General features: G+C 35.8%; 1 protein-coding gene across 3 annotated transcripts in view; it reads left to right on the top strand.

Annotated features, from left to right (window-relative positions):
• Nucleotides 1–14066, top strand: part of COP1 (COP1 E3 ubiquitin ligase) — a 236812-nt gene that overhangs the window by 22910 nt on the left and 199836 nt on the right. For 2 of the 3 annotated variants that reach the window (XM_034666759.1, XM_011226884.3), the window contains exon 2: nucleotides 3135–3194. Coding sequence is in view for 1 of the 3 variants with exons in the window: in XM_019801271.2 (XP_019656830.1) it covers nucleotides 3151–3194; nucleotides 10965–11062 (142 nt within the window). In the remaining 2 variants the exon portion in view is untranslated. Of the gene's footprint in view, nucleotides 1–3134; nucleotides 3195–10964; nucleotides 11063–14066 lie in introns of all 3 variants that reach the window. The other variant, XM_019801271.2, reaches the window with a different exon arrangement.

Here is a 14066-nt window from a genome sequence, read left to right as displayed (position 1 = left end):
AGCGTCTGCCTTTGGCTCAGGTCATGATCCCAGCGTTCTGGGATCGAGCCCCACATCGAGCCCCACATCGGGCTCCCTGCTCAGCGGGAAGCCTGCTTCTTCCTCTCCCACTCCCACTGCTTGTGTTCCCTCTCTTGCTGCCTCTCTCTCTGTCAAATGAATAAATAAAGTCTTTAAAAAAAAATTAAAAATTTTCTGCTCTGTGAGAGACACTATTAAGAGAATGGAAGAATTCACCACAGCTCAGGAGAATATATTTGTATAAGACATATCTCATAAAGAACTTTTATCTGAAACATACAAAGAACTCTTAAAACTCAACAGTAAAAAAATAGCCTGATTAAAAAAACGGGTCAAAGACCTCAAAAAACACCTCACCAAAGAAGATACATAGATGGCAAATAAGCATATGAAAAGACACTCCATGTCATATGTCATCTGGGAAATGCAAATCAAAACGAGGTATCACTATACACCTGTTAGAATGGCTGTAATTTAGAGGATGCTGAGGAGGATAGCTAGCAATAGGAACTCTTGTTCTTTGCTTGTAGGAATAAAAAGTGGTACAGCCTCCTTTTGGAAGATAGTTTTTTTTTTTTTGTTTTTTTTTTTACAAGACTAAACATACCGTACAATTTTTGTTGGTACCGGCTGGTATTTACCCAAAGGAGTTGAAACCTAATGCATATACGGAAACCTGCCCTTGGATGCTTATACATTCTGGAATAGACAAAACTATGGAGACAATAGAAAGATCAGTGGAGAGGAGAGAGCATAGAGTAGGCAGAACAAAGAGGATTTTTAGGGCAGTGAAAAATAACCTTTATATTATAATGATGAATATATGTCACTGTACTTTTGTTAAAACCCACAGAATGTACAACATGAGTGAACCTTAAGGTAAATTGTGGACTTGGTGATTGTGATGTGTAAGGGTAAAGTCATCCTTGGGGGAAAAATAGTTTATCATTCTGGTGAGTGATGTTGATAATGGCAAAAGCCATGCATGTGTTTGGAGCTGCAAATATATGAGAAATCTCTGTATCTTCCTTTCAATTTTGTTGTAAACCTGAAACTGCTCTAAAAGAAAGTAAAGTCTTTAAAAAAAAGGGGGGGTGTAAATGTTGCTTCTAGTCTGGGTTTTGAGCCTTAAGACACCCGCCTGAGTACCCAGTGATGAACTGTACCTGTAAATTACAGTAAAATCTGTCCTTCCCAGATCTGCTCTTTAGTGCCCTTCAACCACAACCTGGGATCACAGAGTAGCCCACACAGCTCATCCACACACTCTTAGGAGGGACCCCAGCCTTGCTTTCTTTTTTTTTTTTAATTTTTTTTAAAAGATTTTATTTATTTATTTGACAGAGATAGAGACAGCCAGCAAGAGAGGGAACACAAGCAGGGGGAGTGGGAGAGGAAGAAGCAGGCTCATACGGAGGAGCCTGATGTTGGGGCTCCATCCCATAACGCCGGGATCACGCCCTGAGCCGAAGGCAGACGCTTAACCGCTGTGCCACCCAGGCGCCCCATCCCAGCCTTGCTTTCTGAACTCCATTAATCAGGACTAGGATGGACTTTGTTTCGAAAGAGAAATTACCATATCTCCACATTAAGGAAACCTCTTTTTTTCTCAGTGTAGCAGAGTAAAGGCTGACAAAACTGACACAAGTCTAAGCCAACACACTATGTGTGGTGAAACTCTGAGCTTGTGCAACATTGGAATTTTATAAGTTTTTTTTTTTATGATTTCACATTCTGAGATAATATTTATGCCCAGGAAATTTTTCTTGAAAAAGTGGGTAAGTTTTCATTTTGTAATTTAAGTGTATCATGTATCATCTGTAAGGATTGGATGTGTATGCCAGTAGCAAAAAACTTGATAAATACTGCCTTAAACAAGTGAGAATTTACTTTTCTCATGTAATGTGAATTCCAGGGGTAGGCAGTCCATAGCTGATGCAGCTGCCCAAGGATTTTATCAAGGAACCAGTATCCTATTTTCCTAGCTTACAGTTTTTTGTCTTTTTGGTCGGAAGATGGCTATTGTGGGGCACGGGGGTGGCTAAGTCCGTTAAGCAGCCCGTTCTTCATTTTGGCTCAGGTCATGATCAGGGTCCTGGGATTGAATCCCAGGTCAGGCTCCGCACTCAGTGGGCAGTCTGCTTTGGGATTCTCTCTCCCTCTACCCCTGCTTCTTCGTGAGCACGTGCGCTCTCTCTCTTGCTCTCCCCCTCTCTAAAATAAATAAATAAATCTTAAAAAAAAAGATGGTTATTGTATCTCTGGAGACTTCATCAGAGTTTTCAGAAGGAAAAGAAGGAAAGATAAAGGGAAATCTCTTTCTAAGACTTTGTATTTTTCTGGTAGATTGTGGCCTCTCAGAGGTTGATAACTGACTACCTTTTGTTGGCCAGAACTATGTTGGTATGACTTGGTATTTAACTCATTGTATCTGGAATTAGTGTAGAATGGTGGTTAAGAGGATGGACCTAAGTTTGAAAATCAGTTGTGTTACTTCCTGTGTATGACTTTAACATCTTTGTGCCTCAGTTTCCGTCTATTAAATGAGTCTGTAATATGTACCTACCAACACTTTGTTGTTGAAAAGATTAAAGGAGTTAATACATGTCATTATTTTAATGGATACCATTTGTACTATTTTAAGTATTAGTTATAATTTACCATCTTCATTATATAGAAGAGTTATTGATATTGGAGTTGTAAATTTGTCACTCAGGGAACTAGTTTTTTTTAGGTAGGAAATAAAATAGCATTTGGATTAGGTGCTTTTGACTATAGGATGGTTGAAAAAGATGGTAGATCTTTAAGGAGTCTTGTGACTGCTTTGCATGATTAAAAATTAGGGGTGAGTTAAAGTATTGGGGCCATTTTAATTTACTTATTTAATTCATCCAGAGCTTGATGACTTTAAGGGCTGTCTTGAACAAATTGTAATTTTACCAGCAATCCCCTAAAGCACCTTCATCTCAACCGAAATTCTGTCTTATTGATAGAATGTTTGAAGACTAACTATGTATGGATAAATGATTTTGTTGCTATTGTTACCAGCCTTGCCAATTTATAATCATTCTACTACAAAAGAAATATCAATTACTTCTCTATTTTCTTTTTAGCCCTATCTGCTTTGATATGATTGAGGAAGCATACATGACGAAATGTGGCCACAGCTTTTGGTAAGATGATTTTATTTAGCAAAATTATCTTGATTTTTAACTTGTATGTAAATGCAGCCAGTGAGAAGTTAGGTTTTTAAAATAATTTTGGTTATCTTATAATTTCTTTGATTGATGTATTTTTTAAGTTCAGCAGCTCAAGGCAGAAAGTGTATGGTTGGTGCATAATTTCTGTGGAATACTTAGATTTACTGTTGCCCTGACAGATGGATTTTAAAACTTTGGGGTTGGTTAATTATTATAGAGATTTGATTACTGTCTAGAAAATTGAGGGGTGCTGGATAATTAGGATGAAGCATCTTTAACTCACTTGTGGGGTTAAGTGTGAGACCCAGTAAAGGAGGTTAGAAAGTCATTGGAAAAGGGTATGGGGGATTAAAAAGATTTGTGTTTTCTTCTTGAACATTTTGCTAAGTGTTATTGTTAGTTGCTTAGTCTTGTATGTGTGTCACACTAATCTGTATATTTAAAAAATTTTTAATTGTGGAAAAATACACATAACATAAAATTTACCATCTTAACCATTTTTAAGTTGAGTAATGTTAAGTTTGTTTACATTGTTGTACAGTCAATCTCCAGAATTTTATCTTGCAAAACTGAAACTATATTCCCTCTAAGCAACTCTTCATTTCTCCCTTCCCCCCATCCTCTGTCAATCACTATTTTACTTTGTTTCTGTGAATTTGACTATTCTAGATACCTCATATAAGTGGCATCAAGTAGTAGTTGTATTTTTGTGACTGGCTTAATTCGCTTAGCATAGTATCTTTAAGTTTCATCCTTGTTAGCATGTGTCAGAGTTTCCTCCCTTTTTAAGGGTGAATAGTGTTCCATTGCATGTATATACTGTATTTTATTTGTTCATCTGTTAATGGACATTTGGGTTACCTTTACTTCTTAACTGTTGTTAAGAATGGTGCTTTGAACATTGGTGTATAATACCTCCTTGAGATCCTGGTTTCAATTCTTTGGGATATAAATATATACCCAGAAGCAGAATTGCTGTATCATATGATATCTGTGTTTAATTTTTTTGAGGAACCTCTGTACTATTTTCCATAGCTGCTGTACCATTTTACATTTCCCCCAGCAAGTCACAAGAGTTCCAGTTTTTCCACATTCTCGCCAATACTTGTCATTTTCTGTTGTTTTTTTTTTTTAAGAGTAGCCATCCTAATGGTTATATAATCTGTGTTTGTTTAATCCTTTTGTTTATTTTTTTTGTTCTTTTTTGATTGGGGTGGTATATTCTGTTTGCAGTCAATCATGTCCATAAATTATTTACACTGTTGATATAACATTTTTGGCTTAGTAATTCTTTTGTGTTCTAATAGTCCCTGTATTCTAATTCATGTTGAAGTCAGACTCATAATTTTATTCTGAAGTTGAATGTAATATCTGGTAGATTGATATTCAGTAGTCAAGTACTGGGTGTTATTACCAGTTTGTAAGTATTTTAGTTTGATTTGGAGCATGACGCACCAGTGTTAGGTATATCCAATCTGCCAGTCATTTAAAAAGAAGTTTATTTATTTTACTTTATTTTTTTTTTTAAAGATTTTATTTATTTATTTGACAGAGAGACAGCCAGCGAGAGAGGGAGCACAAGCAAGGGGAGTGGGAGAGGGAGAAGCGGGCTCCCAGTGGAGGAGCCCGATGCGGGGCTCGATCCCAGGACTCTGGGATCACGCCCCGACCCGAAGGCAGACACTCAACGACTGAGCCACCCAGGCGCCCCTAAAAAGAAGTTTAGAATAAAAATACCCTTCTTGGCTTGTCCTTTTTTTATTAAAATATAAGTTATTAAAATAAGCACTGTGTACTCTTGGCTAAACAACTTTTATTGTCCATAAAGCTGTAACATGAAATGTAAATGTCACTGTTTTTCTAGTCGGTTTTTTTTTTTTTTTTGGTTTTGTTTTGTTTTTGTTTTTGGTTTTTTTTTTGGGGGGGGTCTACCTCCTCAGAGGTAATCATGGTAAGGAGTGATGGTGTGTCCTTTGAGAATTTTTTTGCTGGTTTAAAAAAAAAAGGCCATCTTGCCCTAAATAATTTAGATTTCCTGGTATATCGTTGCATTGACATTATTATGGTTCATGAATAACTTTCTGCTCCTTATTGCTACTGAAATTCTGGTCATGTGTGCTTGTTTTTAGTTTGATACATGTATGGTCTTGGTCTTTTCAGGCTTATTGTTTAAGAGTAGTGTTTCCTTTGGTCCATTAATTGATCCAGCACCATAGTATTCCATAGGAAACCATGTACCTCCCTTAGACACTTTGATTTTCATCTCTGGAAAATTGGGTGATTAAGATTAGGCTTTCTCTGCCTTTTGTAGTATTGAGTATTGGATCAGATAATTCCTGTTGTGGGTGATTATCCTGGGTATTGTAGATTCTTAAGCAGCATTCCTGGCCTCTACCCAGGAGCAGTCCCTTTCCTCACAAGTGTGACAGCCAAAAACATCTCTAGACATTGCCAGATGTCAAGTAGGGGACAAAATTGCCCACATTTGAGAAACACTGATATAGAGCTAAAAGAGCAGGGTCTTGAAGTTGGTAAACCAGGATTCTGGTTCTGTCTCTAAAACTTACCTTACATTTGTCCGGTCACTCAACCTGTCTCTTCTGCTGTCCCTCTCTACCGTCCTCCCCCTTCTCTTCCTACTCCTTCATCTCCTCTTCTTTCATAGTTTTGAAGGTGCGGTTGTTTGGTACAAATTACAAAGTTAGGATTTAATTTTTCCTAACTGCCCTCCTCTAACTTATATATTCACAGTGGCATTTTAAAAGGACACTGAAGAGTCTGCTAAATAAGTACAATAATCTTGCTTTGCTATGTTATGGAGTGTAAAAAATTACTGATCGACTTTATAATTAAATAGGCCTGGCCTTTTCAGTGAGTCCTGTAATCTTCAAGGTGTGTCCTTAGGTCATCCTTGGAAAACCCCACTGGTTTCTTAAATATCTGTTTTTCCCTTCGAATAAAAATAGTTTAAGTTTAGATCCTTGTTATAACTCAAGTGATGTTACAACCTGAGAATGTTTTAAAATACGAATGTGTTTTAAAATACCTACCAGAGAGCGGGTTTTGGTAGGATAGAGACCATAAGGTTGACAGGAGCTAGTAAACTTGGAGGCTGGCAGTCCCATTGTCAGGCTTGCGAAACTGTGAGATATTTTGTACTTTTGTTTAAAGCAAAAGCTCATAATTATTTACCCTATCCTATCATGTGAGGCCATTGGAACTTCAATCATTAACGGTAGCCTATTGAATCAAATCTTTGCTAACTTGACTGCTGGCTGGTAATCTGGAGATGAGCAGTGTTAGCATTTCCAGGCTTTCTCCACATTATTAACACTAAATCAAATTTGACCACATGAACTGTTTATCCCTTGTCTCACTTATAAATGGTAACTCTTTCCTAGTAACAGGTTGGAGACACTATTCCCATTTGACAGTGAATCTGCTATTAGCTGTTATCTAACCAAACTTAATGATATGATAAAATAAAAATACCTGGCTTCTTTGTGATGTAGAGATAAGGTTTACTCTTCCTCTTGGCCGCCTCCAGCTTGCCCCCTGCACCTTGCTTCTCTGACCTCATGTCTACCAAGTTCTGATTTACTGTTTTGTTTCATTACAAATTAATTATAATTAATAGCATCCTCCAGTGTTGTTCATCTTATAGCGTATGTGTGGTCAAACCTGGGTATCCGCTTGTCTTCTGAGGCTTTTGACTAATTCATCATCTTGCACCTTGCTATTAGTCTTTCTTCATACGTGGTTATTATATAGGACCACTGTACTGATTTGTCCTTGCTGTTCTTGTTATAGTCTCTTCTTTTTTGAGAATTTTCTGATTATTCGCAGTTTTTTTTATAGGTACTCAACACCTGTTTACAAAGAGAGAAAAAGATATTTATAGTAAGGTTTCCATTCACCCTAATGTCTATAATTACTTATAGAAAAATGAGGAGAAATCAGAAAGTTTGTGTGTTGGGGTGGGTGAATAGAGGGTTTCAGAAAACATTCGAAGAGGTCTTTGGATGGTTAAAGTGGCATAGTGTTCTGTATATTATAGACAGTTCCCAAATAAAAATTATCCCCTAAAAGTTTAAAAAAAAAGAAAAGAAAAAGATATTTATATCTTATAGGTAGGTCTATACTTTTTTTTTTGGTAGGTATATTTAGAATAGAAGAAGAAACAGAGTAACCATACACCTATAGAGAAATACTCATTTAAAAAATTATTGAAGTATAGTTGACATAATTGTTATATTAGTTTGAGATGCACAACATAGTGATTTGACAATTCTGTACGTTACTGAGTGCTCACCACCATAAGTGTAGTTACCAGCTGTCACCATATAGTGTTATAGTATTATTGATTATATTCCCTGTTCTTTTCATCTCTGTGACTTATTTATTTTATAATTGGAGGTTTGGGGCGCCTGGGTGGCACAGCGGTTAAGCGTCTGCCTTCGGCTCAGGGCGTGATCCCGGCGTTCCGGGATCGAGCCCCACATCAGGCTCCACTGCTATGAGCCTGCTTCTTCCTCTCCCACTCCCCCTGCTTGTGTTCCCTCTCTCGCTGGCTGTCTCTATCTCTGTCGAATAAATAAATAAAATCTTTAATAAAAAAAAAAGACTCAATTTGGCAAACTGAAAAAAAAAATATAATTGGAGGTTTGTACCTGTTAATCCCCTTTACCTATTTTGCCCCTGTCCCCATCCTCCTCCATTCTGGCAACCACCAGTTTGTTTTTTGTATTTATGAATCTGTTTCTGCTTGTTTTGATTGTTCACTGGTTTTGTTTTTAGATTCCACATATAAATGCAGTCATGTCCTTTTTTTTGACTTCACTTAGTATAATACTCTTGAGGTCCATTCATGTTGTTGCAGATGGCAAAATTTCAAAATATTCATTCTTTATTATCAGAAATAATTTATTTAAACATTTATTTAGTTCACCTCTAACAGAATATTGTGCTAGACATCGAGGATATAGATATAAATTAAAACAAATCCTTGCTTTGAATGAACAAATAGAAGAGGGGATGACAGACACATACATAGATACGTACAAAATAAGATTGTTACTATTTCTCAAACTAGGGCAGGTCTACCCAGCGATAGTAGATGCTATAAGATAAACTTGATGGATCTTGTTGTCATGTCAGTTTTATACAGTGGTATGTATTTTGATGCATTTTCATTTTACAGTCTAGATGGATATTACCATTGCAGTGTGGAAAAGTCACTTGAACTTTTGTTCCTGAGGACAGTTCCTTCTCACTGTGTCCTGGACTATTTTTTCTTCTAGGAGAGGATGGTGTGGTAGTAAGTCTACTGACAAGAGATATGATTAGGATGCTGAGGATAGGAGAGGAGGATATTCTCTTGGGCTCTGGGATAATTTCTTGTATATTTATAAACTCTTTCATTGGGTTAACGACTTAGCTTGTTCTTCTTGTCACATTATTTGCTCATTTCCAACTTCCATTTCACAAAAGCCATTTGCTGAAACCCAGAATGCCCTTTTGCTTATCTGTCAACCCCTTCTTTCATCTTTTAATAACCTTCCCAGATTTTCTACTTCATGACTTCATTTATTTGAACTTGCAGATTTTTTTAAGGATTAAATCTTGTCATTTGGGAATATTTTCTGGTAATATGAACTCATTTCCATTTTCCCTAAGCAGACTAAGTGTTTCCATGTTGTAATTACATACCTGCTTTATGCTTTTCCCTTGCAATAAAAATGAAAACAAAAACATATTGTATATTACTTCATCACTGAAATTTCTACGTAGAAAATTTTCTGTTAGATATGGAGCCTATCATGTGGTAATATGGTAATCCTAGCCTTGTCATAGTTGCAGGAGGTGATGTTACTATTTCTGGAACACTATACAAGTCATTTGTTTTATATATATTTGAGTACCTGTTATGTGCCTGCCATTTACTCTGATCTTTAAGTCCTTGTGCTGTGCCAAAGACCATCACTGCATCAGTTCTCTATGATGTCCTTTTAAAATTTATCTTGAAAGTACCAAATGTGAGATGAAAAAGTAGTTTTTAATTAGTACAGAGAAACCTGATGTAGATTTCTGTTTTGATAAGGTAGAGTGAAATAAGTGGGTTATAAAAATTGGCTTCAACTTATAAAGCTGAAGTAAATTTATAGTAATTTGGATACAGAATAAAAGACGTGCTGTCTTTTTAGGAGTCTTCTTTATAAATCACCCTTGTAATTTCTTAGAAATATTTTGTTTTTTCCTGATTGTTAGGAGCAGTGCATTTTTACTCTAGAAACTAGTAGACATCTGAAAAGAAAAAGTTTCCCATAATTTTATGACCTAGAGACATACACTGTTAACATTATGATGAATGTCTTTTTTGGTTTATTTTAAATGGACACATATGTGATTTTTTAAAAACAGGAATGTGATTGTACTGTATCCTCTATTTAGAGATTGTCATTTTTAGTCTGTAAAAAGTGATATAGCAGCTTTTTTTCCTAATGTCAATTTGATCTTTCTCTGGGTTTGCAGATATATATAAAAAGATTTTATTTGAGAGAGGCAGAGCATGAGTGGGGGTGGGGGAGGGGCAGAGGGACAAGCACACTTGCTGATGAGCAGGGAGCCCAGTGCAGGGGGGGGGGGTGCCTCCGTGCCAGGACCGGGAGATCATGACCTGAGGCGAAGGCAGACGCGCAACAGACTGAGCCATCCAGGCACCCCTAGTGTAACAATATTTAAAAAGTTTTCTTTATTATAAGGTAATATGTAATTATAAAAAGTCAAACATTACAGAAATATATATTGTAAGTAAGGATGTTTCTTGTAATTTTTTCTTTAGCTATAACCACTAAGAGTTATTAGATTATTTTTCATGGCATATAGTTATGTATTACAATATGATTTTTTGGAGTATTTTTTTTGAATTTATGTTTGCAAAATTATTTAGTCAATTTCCTTGCTTCTAATTTATTTTGCTCTTTACAGATAATCTTGAATTGAGCACCTTTCTATGTATATACCTCTGCTCATTTCCTTAGGGTAAATTCCTAGAAATAAAATCATTACATCAAAGAGGATACATGACCTTAAGGTTTTCCATACAACTTGCCTTCTGGAAATGTTGTGGCAGTTACATTTCCTTCAGCAGTACATGAGGTGGTTTATATTCACATGTGCTCCTTAACTCTGCTAGTATTTTCTTTAATTTTTCATTCGGTTTGGTTAAAAAAAAAAGTATATAATTAAAATCAGTGTTTTTTTTAATCCTACCAAAGGTGATGGTTTTCTCATGCTTATTGACTAACATTTGCCTTGTCGATTTTCCCGTTTTTCTCTTACTTTCTTTTTTTATTTGAATGTGCTCTTTTTATATTAAGGATATCAGCACTCCAAGAACAAGAATAGTCTATTTGCTTAACTAAATCATAGGCATTTGTTTTTCTTGGGTGTTGTTATATAGTATTTAAATTGCATAAACTTAAAAGTTAGTATATTTTTTAAACATTCTATATCCAGTAGACTTGTTATTCAAGTTCATTTTTAAATATTAACTTTTGTATACTGTTACCTAATAAATGCTCTATGTATTTTTATTATGATAAAATATAAGCTGAAAGAAATTTGATAACAAATTACTTGTTTTAAATGAGAAATAGAAGACTTACAGGCATTATTTTATGACCAGTTTATTAATCCTTCGCTGATTTAATGAACCCTATTTTATTTTTTTTCTGCTAATAGCTACAAGTGTATTCATCAGAGTTTGGAGGATAATAATAGATGTCCCAAGTGTAACTATGTTGTGGATAATATTGACCATCTGTATCCTAATTTCTTGGGTGAGTCTTTGGAATGATTCTTTATTATGTAAAATATTCTATCCCCAAAAGTGTATGCTGGCACTCACTAATTTATTCACAGAACATAGTGTAGGGGTAAAGCAAGTCTTTCCTACTCACCTGGGTGCTTTCCCTAGTCTTCGTTATTTTGTGACGTATTTTCTGTACCATGTGTTTGTGGTGTTAGTATTATATTGTTTTTAAGTTTCATAAAAAAAAAATTGACAAAACTCTTAGTTTCTTACATAGATGGAGGGACAGAATGTGAGGTTAAAGGGGATGCCAGGGGTCCAGAATAGGTACCTTTCTCTTTATACAGTGTGGTGCATTCCTGCTGGTTGTGCTTCTGGGGTAGAAGTAAGAGTCAAGGAAAGAAAGTGTTAATAGAGAGGGGGAAAGGGGTGGGGGAAACTTGGGTAATTGGATTCCTGGATAGTGGAAGAGAGTCTATGACCTGGGGAAGCAATTGAAAAGTAAGAACAGGGAGAAGGAACTTAGGAAAAGAGGAAATATTGAGTGGTGTGATACCCTGCAGAACTGGACTTTATGGGCTAGGTTGGGTAGAAGGGAAACGAAAGTCCTGCAAAGCAAAATCCTGTGTCCCTGAACTCGGAAACATGGATTAATGCTGCCGTATGGGCTCTAGAGTCACTTTTCTATCAGTTGTCATAACTTTGAAAAAATTTCTTTTGGAATGGTTAACTACGGAAAGGAATCTAAGCTCTGATAATTTTGGTGTTTACTAAAATTTTCAGGCAACATTCTTTTTTTTTTTTTTTTAAAGATTTCATTTATTTATTTGACAGAGAGAGAGACAGCCAGAGAGAGAGAACACAAGCAGGGGGAGTGGGAGAGGAAGAAGCAGGCTCCCAGCGGAGGAGCCTGATGGGGGCTCCATTACGCTCTGAGCCAAAGGCAGACGCTTAAGGACTGAGCCACCCAGGCGCCCCTCAGGCAACATTCTTTAACAAGTCCAAAAGCTGGAAATTCTTTTATATGAATTTCTAACTAAAGGGAGCACTATATAGTAGTATGGAAGGACTTTCAAAGTAGAGAAATGTTTTAGTTAGAAAGTGATTTCATACATTAAGTATATATTCTCACATGTATCCAGTGAATAGTGAAGTCACACTTACTGATTTTCTGAGCTAGAAATTACCTGGGTGATGATCTAGTTTTCAACCTTCTCTTTTTATGGATAATAAATTTTGTTTTAGATAATTGGAGCGTAAGTATTTTATGCCCATATTTGAAGTCCTTTAATTATAGTGCAGCTTCTAATGTGATTATGAATGTCAGCCATGGAAATAACATTTTACCCTGATAAATCTTTTTGTGTTTTTCTTCCCATAATCCCTTTCACTATTTACCATTTGTACAATAATAGTCACATTCATAGGTTCCCACATTAGGTAGATTGGGATCCTGTGCATTCAGGATGCCATTGAGATCTATTTCTGAACGTGGAATTCCACTTTTTTTTTCCTTTACTGAAAAAACTCTTCTAAGTTACTTATTTCCATTGCTTCAGCTTAAGATTATGTGAGCTATTTGTATAGTGCCTGTCATTCTTGGTTGGGTTGAGGACCTTGAACCTTTTGAACTAATTTCAGATTTCTTTTTGAGCATGGTGAAATAAGTATATGTTTTACAATTTTCAAGGCTACTAGGTAGACTTGCACTTATTTATTGATAGTTTAGGACCTTTCCCTTTTATTTATGTACGTATATATGTATGCATGTATGTATTTATTTATTTAAAGATTTTATTCATTTATTTGTCAGAGAGAGAGAGTGGGAGAGATCACAAGCAGGGAGAGTGGCAGGCAGAGGGAGCCCAATGTGGGACTTGATCGCAGGACCCTGGGATCATGACCTGAGCTGAAGGCAGATGCTTAACTGACTGAGCCACCCAGGTGTCCTAGGATCCTTCCCTTTTAATACTGTACATTTACCTTAGTCATGGGTAAAGGGCTGAACTATGCGTTTTCTGTAGCAGTGGTCTTCAGAACTTTTTGCTTGGGTGAGTGATAAAAATTTTGAAAAATAATGTTCTTCCTCACACATTGATCCCCTGTTTAAAATTATCATCCACAATTTTTCCTTTTAAGTTTAAGCGGTTGTAAAGGATGTAACTTTAGGAGTATTCTAAATCTGGTTATTTATTTTTTAAAGATTTTATTTATTTATTCGACAGAGATAGAGACAGCCAGCGAGAGGGAACACAAACAGGGGGAGTGGGAGAGGAAGAAGCAGGCTCATAGCGGAGGAGCCCGATGTAGGGCTCGATCCCATAACGCCGGGATCACGCCCTGAGCTGAAGGCAGACCCTTAACCGCTGTGCCACCCAGGCGCCCCATAAATCTGGTTATTTAAAAATAAAGCTTTTATCTCTTTTTAAAATGTATTCAGTGAAATCTAAGTATCATAGTGATTTGATATTTACCATTGATTTGAAAATAGACCTTTCATTAACAATGGGAATCTTATTCATTCCTTTTCTTTTTGAATTTCTGTTTAAATTGATTATCCTCCACATAATTTTATCCTTATATAATGTATTTTCATGCTTGAAATCCTTATCAGTCTATCTGTAAATACTTTTCTGTAACTGAAATGTATATAAATAGAAACTGTAGACAGAAATTTTTTTTTTGAACATAATTTTCTGTTAAGAATTTAAAAATCTCAAATTTTTTTCTGGGTTATTACTGAATTATTAGTATGCAGTTGGTCAAACAAATATTTACAAATTTTATTATGTATTAGACATAAATATTTATTGAAAATGTGCTGCTGATAAGGTTTGGTGCTTTTCTCCGTTCTCGTACCCTTGGTAGTTATTACTAGGACAAGGAATCCGTTTCATTTGTATTCTTTTTATTATTTGTTTATTCATTTATTTAGGATCATCATAGCTTTTAAAAATTGAGATATAATTGATATATAACATTATGTAAGTTTAAGATTCTTCTTTTTAGTTTTAAAGTGTAAGTCTTGAGAA

This window comes from Ailuropoda melanoleuca, chromosome 8, assembly GCF_002007445.2.
Source record: "Ailuropoda melanoleuca isolate Jingjing chromosome 8, ASM200744v2, whole genome shotgun sequence".
Taxonomy (NCBI): domain Eukaryota; kingdom Metazoa; phylum Chordata; class Mammalia; order Carnivora; family Ursidae; genus Ailuropoda; species Ailuropoda melanoleuca.
The sequence above is the reverse complement of the archived record's forward strand: the minus strand, read 5'-3'. Positions and strand labels throughout refer to the sequence as shown.